The sequence below is a fragment of the Apiospora aurea genome (genome assembly GCF_038362705.1).
Source record: "Apiospora aurea strain CBS 24483 chromosome Unknown utg000003l_segment0_segment0, whole genome shotgun sequence".
In the NCBI taxonomy this organism is placed as follows: Eukaryota; Fungi; Ascomycota; class Sordariomycetes; order Amphisphaeriales; family Apiosporaceae; genus Apiospora; species Apiospora aurea.
Window position 1 is genome coordinate 983261 of NW_027117390.1, and position 15207 is coordinate 998467.

Here is a 15207-nt window from a genome sequence, read left to right on the forward strand (position 1 = left end):
AGACATATCAATTCTCTTTCTAGACTGTGACGAGGGATACCATCGATCCTCAAGTGTCTTGCGAGACTTGTGTGGCGTATACCACACGAGAGTGGTGTAGCCAGCTCGATGCCGTGGACAAGTGTACTGTATTCGAGGCTATGTGGAGCTCTTTATTGGCATGTCCTTTAGCATATGCATTGTTTACTTCGAGAACAATACTTGCTTGTGGAAGCCAATGAAGAGCTCAGTTCCGGCCCAAGATCTCTTAGACCTTTTCCATTCAAGCACTGGCTCGAATGTACTTGTGCCCCCCTGATATCGGATTCTCAAATCCCCCATCCAGCAGAAACGTCCAACTTCCACCGGTCAAACTCGCCAATTGCAACAGGACCCAATAAAATGGCTGAAAATCAAGTGGCTTCTGCCTCGGCGCTCGCTGCCCCTGAAAACGGGCTAATTGCGTACCGACCAGTCGAAGCAGATCACGTCTATGCCGCTATGTCATCAGAAGAGGACTGTATGGTTGAACCTTCTCGGCTTGTCGAAGGCGATGGCAGATCCCCATACACTACGGGCGTGCCTACTTGTACTGGCATCGCCATTAGTGGTCTATACCCGCCACGAGTTTCAACTGAGGATCCTGCAATCGTGAGGTATGATCGATTCATGATTCATACGGTCGAGGCTAACTGGGAACAGAACTTTGCTAATCTACGCGAACAAGTGCAGGAGGCCAAGAGTGTTGGTTTGGGCGATCTGCAAATCCATGTGACAGCCGTACATCCGGATACTCTACTCGGGTTGTGCGGGCAGGATGGGGTTGACGCGTCTTATGAGGCCCAGCGGGAGTTGATGACCCGACTCCGAGAGCTGGTCGGATCTAATGCAGAAAGCGACGACCAGCCTCGGATTCACTGGCACCCGTATCAGGGCGACGAGGATGCCTTTTGTGCTTCGATGGCTTTGTATAGCGACAGGAGCGTGTTGGACAACCAGGACTCGTCCCGTGGGTTCCGATGGGGAATTGAAGAGAAGGAATGGCACAACATGGCTGTGTCGCCAGTCCCCATGCCAACCCCGCCGCCCGAAGACTGGAACAACCGCGTAGTCGCCTGAATATCCCATGCTATCTAGGTAAGTCGTAAAGAGAATATGAACGTTTGTGAAACAGTACGCTGAATGTAGCAAGACCAGAATGATGTCATGTAATTCATGATATGAACAAGCCCCCTCGTAGTTGAATGCAGATATCGTAAGTAGGAGTCTCAAGCTGCGATGGTTTGGATAGCTACCATTTCGCCCCTGTTATTAGCGGCGGGTTGAACGCATGGCGTATGTATTGCAGAACCGTGAGTGGGGGGTTGGAGGTGGCGTGCAGGCGACAAGGGAGCAGGGACCGTTGTGCATGGATATATAACCTTGCGCCTAAAGCAGCCCAGTTATAGGTCATCTTGAATTCGCCTATACAATTGCAATGAGAGGTGGGCAGTGAAAGATCGGCCGTTGAAGACCAACGGCAAAAGACCGAGCGTGAAAGACCGACAGTGACAGCCCGAATGTGACAGTCCGACCGTGAAAGGTCGACCGTGAAAGATCGGCCGAGTTAAGCATAGCCTGATATGCGGAAAGATCGGATGATTCCACCGAGATTTAATCAAGATAGAAGCGGTCTACAGAAATGTTAACGGCCGAACCGTCCTTTTAAGGCTAGGGTTCCTCTGGTCTCACATCTGCATGCAGTCAGCACCGGTATGTGAGGTATTATCTAATGTAGCCTGTGAATACTTCGGAGTGATCTGAATACGCCGTACCCCGCTCGCATCGTGCGACCGCAGCCTGACCGGAAACAAAGTACATGTATATATAATAACCCGCGTTTCCAAGAGCCCGGGGTGAATTTCTGTACTCTACAATTTGCCATCTTTCACAATCCACACCGGAGCCGTGGTCCCTTAGGTAGATCATTCACGCCTCCTCTCTGATATTGATTATCCAGGAACGAAGCCAAAGATAATAAAGCAGCCTTGGAGCTTTCACAACATGGCCTCTTCCAAAGTCCTCATCATCGGGTGTGGGGTGGCCGGCCCAGTCGTCGCTATGCTGCTCAAGCAGAAAGGTTACAACCCCATCATCTTCGAGCGCGTCGAGACCCAAGAAGACATTGGTGCTTCGCTGATGATCGCCCCCAACGGCCTCAAAGTATTGGACCTGGTGGGCGACGTCAGCCGGCGCTTGCTAGACAACGGTCCCAATGTCGAGTGGATGCTCGAGCACAAGGCGGACGGCGAGGCGCTTGGCGCCTCCGACATTCCCGGCCGCGGGGTGCACCTGTACAAGAAGCCGGCCGTGGGCATCAAGCGGACCCTCGTGGCCTCCTGGCTGAGAGACATGGCCAAGGAGAACGGCATAGAGCTGAGGCAAGGCTGGTCGCTGGAGGGCATCGACGAGACCGACCACGAGGTCACTGCCCATTTCAACGGCGGGCGCTCCGAGACTGGTGCCTTCTTCATTGGATGCGATGGACTGAGAGCCACGTCGCGGAAGCTGTTGTTGGCCAGGCGGGGGATCAGTGACGGGCTACCGAGATTCACGGGAATCGTTCAGGTAACGGCTATGTATTTACTATGTTGATTCCCCAGGAAAGATGGTTGCTTACACCCTCTTTAGATCAACGGGATAGGACCCACGCCCGCTAGCTTCCGGGGAAAGCCGGCTCTCCGTAACTGGTACGGGGTCGGCATGAACATCGTTTGCTACCCCATAACGCACCAACACACGAGCTGGGGCATGTCCTTGGCGGAGGACACCGGCAAGGAGGCTTCTTGGGGCTTGTACGATAGCGAGACCCGCCAAGCGATCCTGTCCCGCCTCGTCGAGCGGCTGCGAAGCGAGGGCTGGGACAACGATGTCGTGGAGCTGGTCGGAGGTGCCCAGCGACTCATCAAATACGGTCTCTTCGACCGGCCACCGATCGAGGCCGAGCAGTGGTACAACTCGCGGTGTGTCATGATTGGGGATGCAGTGCACCCGATGAGTGTGCATGTTGGCCAAGGCGCCAACCAAGCTTGGTATGTCACTACCCCTGAAAAGCTCCGCTTTTGGTTTTTGGTTATAGCACGCTAGGTCCACCCCGGAAGCTCCTTTTTTTTTTCCAAACATACTAACTCAAGGACTATCACAGTGAGGACGCCTACTACCTCTCCCAGCAACTTCCCGCGTACGACCCAGCCGGGCTCAGCACCGCCAGACTGACCGACGCCTTTTCGACATACGCCCACCAGCAACAGCCTCACGTGGAGATGGTGGCCAAGTCAGCGCGGCAGCAGGGCGCCATCCGGGTCGTTCCAGCCGAGCGCCGCGAAGAGAGGGACGAGCTGGTGCGCCGCACCATGGCCGATAAGCAGGGGCTGCAAGCCAAGTACGACGCTGTGTTCACCAAGCCATTCTAGGCATCTGCTACGACGTTCCTTGGCCAAGATTCTCGGGTCCCAAGCGGTACATTCTTCACTTATAGGAATATAGGACATATAGATAGAGTTTCCGTGGATCATGTACATCCCCTTTCGGTTTTCAGAGCAGTTATATAAGATGCAACCCCTATTGGCTGCCCCCCCTCTGATTGACCCCTCCTGATTTCAGATGATTCTAGAGCCCCTGAGCAACAACAACAGTATATAAAGGGGTTAAATTTCACTCGTCTCCCAATTGAAGTAGATTAATCTCTTCCTTTTTTTTTCCTTTTTTTACTACCACCAACATGACTAAAAAAGCTCGTATTGCGTAGGCGGTCTAGGCCGTGCTGGCCGGCGGAAGCATCAATCGTGCGGCCAAAAACTATAACGTTAATAGGGGCATTTTTCGCAACCGAATTAAAAAGAACCTTAGTAAAAAAGAGAAGTATAAGGCTCTATAGTTGTTTACTTTTATTAAAGAGACTTTTTTAGTTAAATAGGCCCTTTTTTAAGCTAGTTTAAGTTATATATTAACGTATCGGCTATTTTATATATACGCTCAGCGTATTCTCTTTATAAAAGGGGTCGATTACTTTATCGGTAAACGATAGGTGCACCGTTTTTTAAAACGTTATCCGGCTTTTAAAACTGTGCGTATTAAAGCGATAAATTTCCGGCGTTTCGTATATATATTAAACGGGGCTGTACAAAGGTTTTTTAATCGGTTTAACACTATTATTATTAATAGTATACCCTTTTAATTTAAATTTAACGCCGATAAAGTAAGAACTGTAATAATAATAAGGAAGGGTATTATAATAATCGGATTTACCGCTTATAAGTCGTTAATATATAATAACGTCGTTAACCGCGAGTGAGTAACTGTTTTAAAGTGTATTAATATTTTCGAAAAGTTTCTACCTCTTTTAATTATTTTTAAAGGTTAATTAGTGTAGTAGTAATAGTTTCTTTAAAATAACGATAAAGTTAATTACCCTTATAAAGGCTAGGCTTTTAAAGTTTCCCTTAAAGGGTAAATTTTTAACTTTATTGTTTTAAAGTGGCTAAAAAAAATGTTTATCCCCTTTATTTAGTTTAATAATTTCGAGCAATAGAGGTTATTAATTTTAAACGGTTACGGTAGTTATATTAACGAGGACTTTATATTAATAGCCTTAGAGGCTAAAGTTTAACTCTTTTATTTACTATTATATAGTAGCTATATTTTTTAGCTTTTAAATATTAATTATTTTAGGGTGTTAAAAAAAAGGTTTCGAAGGGAGCTCGATTTAGCGTGCGCTATTACTAATAATAGTTACGTTAAAAAGGGAAACTTTTTTTACGCCTAGGATAAAGCTCGAAAGGTTGCTTTTGTTTTTAGTATTATTATTAGTGGTTAATTAATATTAGGGCTTTAACCAATTAATATAAATAAGCCGATGAATAATAGGCTTAAAAGGCTATTATGTTTCGAGCTATTAACGACGTTAATAAAGCCGAGGATGTACGCCGGCTTATTTAAAAGGGGCTAGGGTAGGTAGTGATACTTAGGACTAGCCGGTAGGTTAAAAATTTAGCGATGGCGGTGCTTAGTGAGGAGGTGATATACTTTAATACTATTAGGAGGCAGCTGTGGACGAAGCTCGGCAAGAGTGTTGATAATTTAACGGCCCGGATCGGCCGGTTAGAGCAGGAAAAAGCCGGTTTAGAGGCAGATTTAGAGAAAACAAAAGTTTAAAAGAAGAGAAAGGTCGACGAGGACCTTAATGAAGGCTTTGTTTACATATTAAATATCAGGGAGGTTTAAAGGGATATTCGGGAAGGTCGGCCAAGGAAAAAGCCGAAAAGGGGCGCCGGTGAGGTAGTGGAAATTAATGCAAATCGAGCTGGTGGTGAGGGTGACTCTATTGTAGTGCGCACGAGCCGAAACAGACCTTAAAATGCAGTGTGTGTTGCTCAATTGACTTATCTATTGCTGTTGTTGTTGATTTTTACATCTATTTTAGGGGGGTCAGTGAAGGGGGGGCAGCCAGTAGGGGTTGCATCTTATTCTCCTAGCCGGAATCTACGTCGGGGTCTGCCCACAAGAGCGAATAAATAAAATCTCAGTTGGTGACACATTGTTGAAATTCGACAGGCAGCCACAAAGCAAATGCATTGACAGGGTGGTCCAAAGGAGCTCTGGCAATAATGCGAATTGCTTTGCCGGTGGCAACCTGAATGATATCCCAGTATCCGCGAAAGGCGTTGATCAGGCCTTGTATACCCCAGCATCACAGTCCTGGCAGCGATACTGTCGGGGAGGGCGTGGGTAGTATTAGGCGCCACTAAGGTATCGAAGGGACATGCAATGGAATTTGCCAAGGTCTTAGCATAGCTTCAGTTGCTTGGCAACGGCTGTCGAGCGCTTTATATATTCCCTTGCGGCATTATGACGCGTTTTCAAGGGGCTGCGAAGCCTCCTCCCAAACTCGTTGGCTTTACGAACGATGATAAGGCTTCCGTAGCACAGCATATGCATAAGCTGACGAGATCCGTGCCGCGTCCTGCTGATTGGCCAGGTGTACGAAAGCTTGGGTAGTATCAGCAATCTTACCTGTGGCGTTCTCACCCGCCGCGGTGCCAATGAAGATCAACATACGACTGATGACGAATGCAATTACGAGGCGCATGCAGAGTATCAGCAATCCGAGTTGAATGCGAGGCGAGGCTGTCGTGGGAAATGATACCATTTCGCAGCCTCCAGCCTTTTTATGGTTACAGTCAGATGCCAAGTCTACATCTACCGAGTGGGTGGTGTGAAATGAGCCATTTGTTCTTATCATCACATCCGAGCAGGTCCGTTTCGGATTTCTGCGGATATCAACTCTCCAGGACTACGACGGAACCTTCGACCAATCGTCGGGAGGTGATATGCAGTGTAATTTCCATACGGTTGGGGCAGATGATCGACCTGGATTTGATAGGGTGCATATATGATATTACCCCCTGGCGCCTCAAATTCCGAACTGTATGTGACGAGGCTATGCAAAGGCCAGAAGAGACAGGAAACCTGGAAAACTTCGGCGGCAGAAAGCAGGCACTGCTCATCATGAACTACGACAAGGCGAAATCCAGAACGTGGGCGATATACACGTTAAAACGAGAAAGTGAAGTTCTGGGACCCGAAAGTAGCAAGCGCGGGATGCCATTTGCCAATGGCATAGGACGAAGGAATCCCAAGTAAATAATAGCCAGGATGCCCAGCGCCGCGGTTGAGATGGTTGAGCAAACGCAAGATCGATTAATGAAGGAAGGATTATATATCTTGGGACCAAAACAAGCATCAACGACCACATTTGCCTGTCAAGCAGCAGCCTTGGGCTGTACAAAAGTGTTGAACCCCGGCCACACGCTCTTCTCATCATTGACTCCCCAAGCCGTCGGGCTATCATCATGCACCGTAGTCCTCCGGAGATCCCTCTTGAACCTGCCCTCAAAGGCGTTGCCCCCTGCGCGGTGCAGCACACAGCGGTTGTCCCAGATGACCATGTCGCCGACACTGTGCCACTCGACGGACGTCTGGTACTTCTCCTGCGTCGCGTGCGCGTTGAGCTTCTGCACCAGCGCCCAGCTGTCCGGGATCTCGGCCCCGCCCTCTTCGATGTGGTGCATGTGCGTCCCGACGTAGAGATTCATGCGCCCGCTGGGCTCGTGCAGCTGCGCGATCTGGTGCCGGTACATCGGCACGTTGGTCCGCACGTCCATGCCCCGGAAGAAGTCCGGGCTCCCGAGCTTCCGGCTGTGCGCCATCGAGTGCGCGCCGACGTACTCGTGCGCCAGCAGCTCGCGCCGCAGGTCCGCGGGCAGGTCCGCGAAGGCGGCGCGGCTGTCGGCGAAGTCGGTGCGGCACCGGCCGCCGTGGTCCGGGGCGGGCGGGGGCAGGGCGCAGGCGCGGAGGAGCGAGAAGCTGGCGCGGCGCGGGTTGAAGCTCGAGTCGACGTGCCAGAGCCCGTTGCCGCGGTTGCTGTGCGCGCGCGGCGAGTCCGGGGCCAGCACGGCCGCGCCGTCCTCGGTCAGGTTGCCCGCGTCGAAGATCTCGTACAGGGGCCGCCGCGGCTGGCGGCCCCCGCCCAGGTAGCGCCGGATATTGTCGAGCTCGCCGAAGCGGCGGCTGAAGGCGACGTGGGCTTCGTCGTCATCGGCGGTCAGGCCCGTGTTGCGGAACACGCAGACGCCGTACTGCAATAGTGTGTCAACCTGCTTCAATCTCCCTATTACATGGAGGGAGACAGACCTTGGCCATAGCGGCGATGATCTCGGCGAACTGCTCCTCAGACACATCTCGGAAGTCGACTCCTGTCACCTCGGCTGCAAATGTAGGGTGCAGCGCTTTGACCTCGATGGACTTGAACGCAGGTGTTTCGATAATGCCCGGCATCCTGTTGGTCGCGATGGTGTCTTGCACGTATGATGTAGAGTTGAGACCGATCTTTATGCAATACGTGCCACCGGTAGAGAGAGATGAGCATACCATTCCGATGGCTACCTCTGTCTCAAGTACTTATATCGCCTTTCCATATGGCCAGATCACCAATTGCCGAAGCAAGGTCGTGGGGGTGTCGTGCGGGGTTGTTGCTGGTGTCGGCAATTGGCTGGGTTTGTCGATCAACATAATGTTCGTGGACGAAACCGGCGTGGTCACGGGGGTTCACCACCAGGCATTGCATTGCCATCATCCCGCGTCCATTGGGCTGTCAGCTTTCCGCTTCCCCCAGGCGATGTACCGACCCAACGGCAAGCAAGCAGCCATCGTCTCGAGGGATGCCTGTCGCCGCGCCAGTGTCCCCATATAATCAATACAGCCATAAAAGTGAGATATTGTGATATTAATAAACCCAATCAACAGATAATCGGTCAACTGAATGTAAGTAGGTATCTAAATGCGGAAATTGTAAAGCAAGCCGTCCGATAACCAACTATAGCACTTCCACTGCTGCCCTGCCCTCTGAGATTGCTGGTCAGATGCGACGCCGTCCAGTTGTGGATTGGTTACCCTAACCTTCAGATAGTAAGAATGTCTGTAATAAGGTATATCAATGATCTGGTGGGTAGAGATGTTGAGACATTGGGGAAACATCTCGCTGCCAGTTTCCCGACTGTGTCTCTTGTTGTTGAGCGGATTCATCTGCAGTTCTCTGTGCCTGATGCGGCTGTGTTGCGGGCCCGGGTGCGTAAGCAACCCCAGAAGCAGTTGTATCTTGCTGCATCTGGCGACCCTGATAAGGTGTAGATGCCCCGGAGTATCGCTGGCTCTTCAGCGTCTGCTGGTCCCACGAGAACTTGGACGTCGAGACACCAGTGGAGCTCCCTTCCAAAATATGTTCGCTGGTCAACGCCTTGTTCAGCGTGAAGTGTTTGATGAAGGCGAGGCTGATGATAAGCGACACCGCAGCGACGCCTAGGTAGACCTGGAAGACGCCGCCGAACCCGAAGATGTACGCGTCGGTGACGCGCCTGCGGAGATCATCTTGGGGGTCCAACTTGGCCAGCTTCAGCAGAAACGCCTCGGCCTCGTGCGCGATGGCGGTCGGCAGGCCTGCCCAATCGAGCTTGAGCGACATGACGTTCTGGAACGTGGTGCCGCCCACGCCCACGCCGATCGCGGCGCCGATCTGCCGGATGAACAGGTACATGGCCGCCGCGTGGCCCCTCGTCGCCCTCGCGGCACATGGCCTGCGTGGCGAAGTTCTGCGCGTTCAGGACGGCGCCGTGGCCGAGGCCGAGGAGGATAAAGGTGACGACCCAGACCGCCGTGCTCACGTCGACGAACTGCCACGCGACGGACACGGCGGCCGAGGCCACGGTGAAGGCCCAGCCGAGCCAGATGGCGAGACGGTAGTTGTCGAAACGGGTTACCAGGCGTCCGGTTATGACGGAGCCGGGGACCATGATGAGAACGGCGGGCAGGAGGTTTACGCCGGCCATGACGGGACTGGTCATTTTCACCGACAGGAAGTAGAAGGGGTAGTAGTAGAAAGACGACCACATCTGGATACATGGTCAACATCGGCGTACTTCCTAGCCAAGACGGAGAGAGAAGGGGGGGCTGAGGGGAGCGACTCACTAGGAATCCTTGGGCGCCGCCGCAGATGTAGGTGGCGACTGAGGAGACATCATGGAAGAGGGACGGCTTGAGGATCGGTTCGGAGGCAAAATGGATCTCCCAAAGCACCGTTACGACCAGCCCGCCGAGGCCGATAACCAGCGGGGCAATTGTCGCCGCGCTGTCCCACGGCTGTTGCGTCCCGCCCCAGCAGATGGCGACGAGAAATGCTACTCTTTGGTTAGCACAGACACTTTTCGGGACCATCTCTTATACGCTTTCGATTACTTACACGTCGCGGAACCCATGAACAGCACCATGCCTACCCAGTCGACCCTCTTAAGCTTTTGGCTGAGGCTCTCCGTCCTCGGCTTCAGCCGGAGTAGCAGCGGGACGGCAATAAGTCCATATGCGCAAATTGGAAACCTGGAGGAACAGGGGTCAGCAACACACCAAGTCCCGGTTTTGTCCAACGGGGACCGACTGACATCAGATAGAAGACCCATCGCCACGTGGTGTTCTGCGCAATGGCGCCGCCGATGATGGGCCCGACGCACGTCCCCAGCGCCCACGCCGCGAGGACGGCGCCGTACCACTTGGGCCGGTGGCGGAGGGGCACGATGTCGGTCATGATGACGCCGCTCAGGACCTGGATGCCGCCGCCGCCGACGCCCTGGACGGAGCGGCCCGCCAGCATGACGGGGATGCCGGTCGCGGTGCTGCAGAGGACGGTGCCGGCGGTGAACATGACGAGGGAGAACTCGAGGCAGAGCGGGCGGCCGAAGATCTCGCTGATGGACGCGAGCACGGGCATGGTCACGGCGTTGACGAGCAGGTACGAGGTGCCGACCCAGAAGCCCTCGGTCGTGTCGCCCTTGAGGTCGATGATGATTTCCTGTGGGAGAGGCTCGGTCAGTAACAGCACGCTTGTCTAGGATTTCTATAATCACTTACGCTTAAAGAAGTGACGATAATGCTGGCATCCAGGGCGACTAAGAGGCAGACAATAGCCAGCGTGACGATGATGAGTAGCTGCTGCGTGTTGGGCTTCCAGTCCAAGGTATCATCGGCTTTCTCCGCCGTCCCATATGCCGCTTCAGAGTCTGTTGAGTCATTATTCACCGTAGTGAAGTCGGAGTTGGAAGCAGCCATTGTAGTGAAGCTCGTAGATGACTACCAAGAGGCAACGATCTTTGATGCATATACTAGCTAGTGAGAGGCCGCTGCTGATCGCCGTATATTCAGCGCCACCAACGCCCGGGGAGTGTCCATGCCTTTTAACCTCGTCCATTCTCGTGTTGGAAGTTATGTCACGAGTAAGCCAGAATGATGCCGTGGGCTCTCTCGATGTACAGGACAGATGTGAATACGGCGCATAATCCACAGTTCTTCTAGAATCTATTCTGGGGGCGCGGCTGTGTGGGGGCCCATCATCGTTGGAGGCTACCCCGGTCCTATCATGCAAGATGGATTTGCTTTTTCGACAGCCCTCACCGGCCGCTGAGTGCCGGGGAATGTGACTGTTAGTTAAATGGCCCGACTACGTGCATGTAACAGCCCTACCAGTATTTGACAAACACAGCTCTAACGGGTGATGGCCACATGTGATATTGGACGCTGTTGGACCCCAACACAACATGATGATACAACTTGGTGCTATTTTTATGTTGCGTATAACGAGTTTGGGGGCCGGAGGTTGGTGGGCAGCCGCCCGTTGGTGACTGGGGGCTATGCCGGATACCACCCACCAAGACGGCAAGAGTGGAGATATTCATCTTCCGATGAGCCAATTAAACATCGCGGATCGTCTCTCATTCGAGACTGGGCCTCTCTATTTGCCAGTGAGAGCTGAATGGCAGCGTGCCGAAATGAGTTTGCTTAGTAGTAGTTGGTCGTGCTGAAAGCCGTCGACATGCGTGCGTGTGGGGGTTTTTTTTCTTTCGTTTTCTTCCAATGTTTTTATTCCAATTGCTCCAATCCACGTCCCTTCGTAAGCCGAGGTTCTATCATCCGGCAGCCTTATCTGAAGCCATAAATAGAATGCCGCTAGGTCCTATCGTGGCTGTACTCTGACCTCAGCGAGGAAGCAGTCAGCCTCGAAAAAGCAATTGGCTGACAATTCCCGACAAATGGCCGAGCGGGCTGTCTTTCCTGGTAGATACCATCTTCTCCGTAATTGCCACTTTGCAGCCTGATTCGGGTGCTCCCATGAACACTCACGCCCTGGGACGCAGAAGGGGAAAAGAAAGGATAGGTGTGGGTAGTACAATCTTCTGCCAGATGCCCATCGACGCATCTCTATATGGCCATCGCTTGGAACTCCATTCTGCCCCCCCCAGACAGTCCTCCAGCCGCGCCAGGGGAAGCACCATTCGGAGGAAAACCCCCATCGCGCCCACCGTTCCACGCCGCTGACCGACCTTCCGCAAATGCTTTTTCCTTCACGCAAAGCTCCTTGAGCCAGTCAGGGTTCTCAGACCCATTACGCCAGAATTGCTGTCGACGTGTTGCTCACGACAGTCCACGTGCTACGATACATTGACGATAGCCCCCGGTTTATGGCGCTGTATTTACTCGGGAGACCGGGCAGTCTAAAGGTACTAGACTCGAGTGTGGATATTAGGTATATTGCTATCATCTAAGATTGGGATGCGCTTGTCACACTTAATTGAGTGAGCCTAGGAGTCCCAAATCGCATCGAAAGACGTCTTAATGAACCCGAATCCGACGAGCACAATTGTGTACCATAACCATGTCTTTTGCATAAGAGAGGGCAATAACCGCTCTCCCATCAGCTCGAAGGCGTTGTGGAGGAGAATTATGACCATCCATTTCGCCCACCTTTGTCTGTAATTCGCCTTTGGTTCGGTATAAGGCTCCACCAGGGTTTTCTTCGTTGGGATTATGAGAGATAATTGGTGCCATTCTTTGTACGACCTTGCGGTGGCTTTCATGGCCCATGTGTCGGAGAATGGGCCGTCGACTTGCGATATAAGCACATTATAATCAACAGACAGTTTGCGATGGAGCCTCTCGCTATTTCCGAGTAGTGCAATGTCGTCGATGAGTGCCTGCATGACGCAGGTGTATTTGACCTTCTTGTCGCTACCCAGCACCCGGTGATGAGTATGGAAGTAGTATAGTATCATGGCAAAGTCTGAAGGATCGAACTCGTCGCAGGCAGAGCTGATCTCTTTGACGACGTCCGGTACAGTCACGTCTGTTACGTCCATGTCGTCCCAGGATTGGGAAAAGTGATTGGCATAGCTGATGACCGAGCTGGTAAATCGAAGAAAATCCACCCAGCAATTGCCCTGCTCGACTGGCTTAACCCTCATCCACGAGCTGCCGTAGTCGACATGAAGCATCTCAAAGAAGAGGCGTTTGAACTGGGGTCTTAGTTTTACCCCCAACTTTAGGTTCTCCTGGGCTGCAGCATTGTACTCCGGAATAGTAGAGGTGTGTTTCTCTTCCGGCAGAACCCGATGGCTCTCTTGGGCGTAAAGAAGGGTGGCAATCACAGGGAAGAAGTGGGGATACTCTGCGATCCAGCTGCTGATGCATGACGACTTACCACCGACGGCGGTATCGTTATGTATGGAGGCTCCCTGCTCGGTCGCTTTGGCGGATTTCAACGTTGTTCTGATGGATTCGTTCCTCCGCATGCCCTCACGCAGCTGTACTAACACACCCTCCCATTTGGCATTGGGGGCTAAGCCTAAGGCGATGGCATATTCAGGCCGTTCTGGCCGCGCGACGTGGCGTTGCTTTGAACGCGTTTCCCAGATTGGTAGGCATGTGGAATTGAGCCATTGAAGTTCAGGATCATCTTTGATGAGGTCTCGTGGAAGGGATAGTGCCATGGCGCATGAGCTCGGGGGATAAGTGTAGGGGGCTGGGAAATGGTAGCAGATAGAATTGAGACAGAGTTGCAAGTTCTTGGTAAGTATAATAACGAAATCGACGTGAAATAAAAACCGTTTATAGGAGAAAGAGCACAGGACTATTTCAATACTGGCGATGCCCGGATACTTCGAAACCTTAAGGATTTGAGTGCACACATCGACCACGCATTGCAGGAGAATACTTGAGCGGGAAACCAGGCGAAGCTCAAATAAACTAGCTACGGACCAGTCGGCCAATTTTCTAAAAATAAGAGATAAAAAGCAGATCTGGCACCAACCGGAAGACACAAATGACAGTAACACTCCCAATCCATCGTAACCCAGGACCCTTTAGAAACACCATAAATGACAACCGTTACGAAACAAAAACCCTCGCTGTACTCTCCATAAGACCGGCATCACACTAGCGTGCTAGCTTGTTCATTAAAAGTAGAGGGGGATACCCTCTATTTGCAAGTCAGATCGCCACTGGACTGGTCGAATGTGCAGCGGCTGGTGAAGTAGTCGTAGGCAAGCTGGATAGACAAGTTAGCCAAGAGCCCTTGAGAGTGATAATTACAACACAGCTGGTGATGAGTAATGGGCGGAAACTAGCTGGTTGGTTTCACTCACGTTGACGTAACCGTTGTCGCCCTCGGTGTAAAAGTTATTCGGGGCCTTGATGTACATGCAGTCGAAGCTATTATCCAGAAAGTCAGCCAATGCACAATATGCACGCATTAGGCCCTTGATAGGCTGCGGGCACTACATGGAACCAATGATACTGACTTTGTCTTGAGGGCGCCCAGCTTGAACTCGAGGCTGGCCGTCGAGTCGACGTTGGCGGGGGTCTCGAGCTTGTACGACATGTTGTAGCAGGCGGCGGCGACAAAGTTGGTCGGGTCCGGGTTGGCGTCCATCATGCCCTTGACCGTGGCCTTGGTGAACTCCTCGCGCGCCTTGTTCCACTCGGAGATGTCCTTGACCAGGTCGATGGCGGAGTCGACCGCCTTGGTGGTGAGCTGCTCAAGCGCGGCGGAGCCCACGATGCCGAGGATGGTGACCACGGCGGCGGTGACTTGGCGTTCCTCGATATCACGCTTCTTGACGGGCTCGAGACCTTGAGTGATACCGTCGGTGCTCTGCAATGACGAGTGAGTGTCAGCTGGGGCTTTATATTATTAAGGGGTGGAGGGTATGAGAAGGGACTCCCCACTTTTCACCTGTGAGGCCGACGAGGGCTCGGTCGCCGGCTCGAGGCTGGATAGCGGCGCCAGACACCATGGAGGTGGCAAGGGCGGTGGTGAAAAGAAGGGCACTGGAGATCTGCATGTTGATGGTTGGGGAAACTTGAAATGAAGTTGCTGTAAAGAGCGTCAGGCGGATTGAGCGCCTAAGGATGAGAGAGTGGAAGGGAAAATAAAGTTGGACTTAAAGAATGTGGTTCGAAAAGCTCGATGGGGAAGAAAGGTTTCTGACAGTGACACGGTGGGAGACTTGACTTATATAGCCACGACTCACTGAAACATTATCGCGGCCCTATGGGAAAATGCCGAAGGTATGGTGATGCTGTGGTATCGCTGTGGTCGTGTTATCCCTTGCACCCTGGTGCAGATGATGCAATACTTGGGCACCGTCGTGAGGCATGATCCGTTGTTACGTGGGGTAGGCTGGTAATAGAATAGGGTATAGTAGCATCACAAGCACTTCCCACGAGTCAAGTGTAAGGGGATGTCTATACTTGGCTATTTTTAGTACTATGCTGGTTGGGATCTGGCATTATCAGATGAACAAGCTTCCCAAT

General features: G+C 52.2%; 6 protein-coding genes across 6 annotated transcripts; 2 read left to right on the forward strand and 4 right to left on the reverse strand.

Moving 5' to 3' along the window:
* Positions 1-480: 480 nt before the first annotated feature.
* On the forward strand, positions 481-1098 carry PG986_004143 (uncharacterized protein; the record flags this gene model as incomplete). Its single annotated transcript, XM_066840365.1, has 1 exon — positions 481-1098. One exon carries the CDS (start codon positions 481-483, stop codon positions 1096-1098), a length of 618 nt encoding a protein of 205 aa, XP_066702992.1.
* Positions 1099-2022: 924 nt separating this feature from the next.
* On the forward strand, positions 2023-3431 carry PG986_004144 (uncharacterized protein; the record flags this gene model as incomplete). Its single annotated transcript, XM_066840366.1, has 3 exons — positions 2023-2586; positions 2650-3050; positions 3164-3431. 3 exons carry the CDS (start codon positions 2023-2025, stop codon positions 3429-3431), a joined length of 1233 nt encoding a protein of 410 aa, XP_066702993.1.
* Positions 3432-6779: 3348 nt separating this feature from the next.
* On the reverse strand, positions 6780-7854 carry PG986_004145 (alpha-ketoglutarate-dependent 2-4-dichlorophenoxyacetate dioxygenase; the record flags this gene model as incomplete). The annotated part of the gene is made up of 2 exons (XM_066840367.1): positions 6780-7655; positions 7711-7854. 2 exons carry the CDS (start codon positions 7852-7854, stop codon positions 6780-6782), a joined length of 1020 nt encoding a protein of 339 aa, XP_066702994.1.
* A 655-nt stretch (positions 7855-8509) lies between these two features.
* On the reverse strand, positions 8510-10671 carry PG986_004146 (major facilitator superfamily transporter; the record flags this gene model as incomplete). Its single annotated transcript, XM_066840368.1, is given in 6 exon segments — positions 8510-9088; positions 9108-9464; positions 9541-9749; positions 9812-9945; positions 10008-10414; positions 10474-10671. 6 exon segments carry the CDS (start codon positions 10669-10671, stop codon positions 8510-8512), a joined length of 1884 nt encoding a protein of 627 aa, XP_066702995.1.
* A 1526-nt stretch (positions 10672-12197) lies between these two features.
* On the reverse strand, positions 12198-13382 carry PG986_004147 (uncharacterized protein; the record flags this gene model as incomplete). The annotated part of the gene is made up of 1 exon (XM_066840369.1): positions 12198-13382. The coding sequence occupies one exon, from the start codon at positions 13380-13382 to the stop codon at positions 12198-12200; it is 1185 nt and encodes a 394-aa protein (XP_066702996.1).
* Positions 13383-13870: 488 nt separating this feature from the next.
* Positions 13871-14735, reverse strand: PG986_004148 (uncharacterized protein; the record flags this gene model as incomplete). The annotated part of the gene is made up of 4 exons (XM_066840370.1): positions 13871-13939; positions 14037-14103; positions 14193-14545; positions 14613-14735. 4 exons carry the CDS (start codon positions 14733-14735, stop codon positions 13871-13873), a joined length of 612 nt encoding a protein of 203 aa, XP_066702997.1.
* Between the last annotated feature and the right edge of the window lie 472 nt (positions 14736-15207).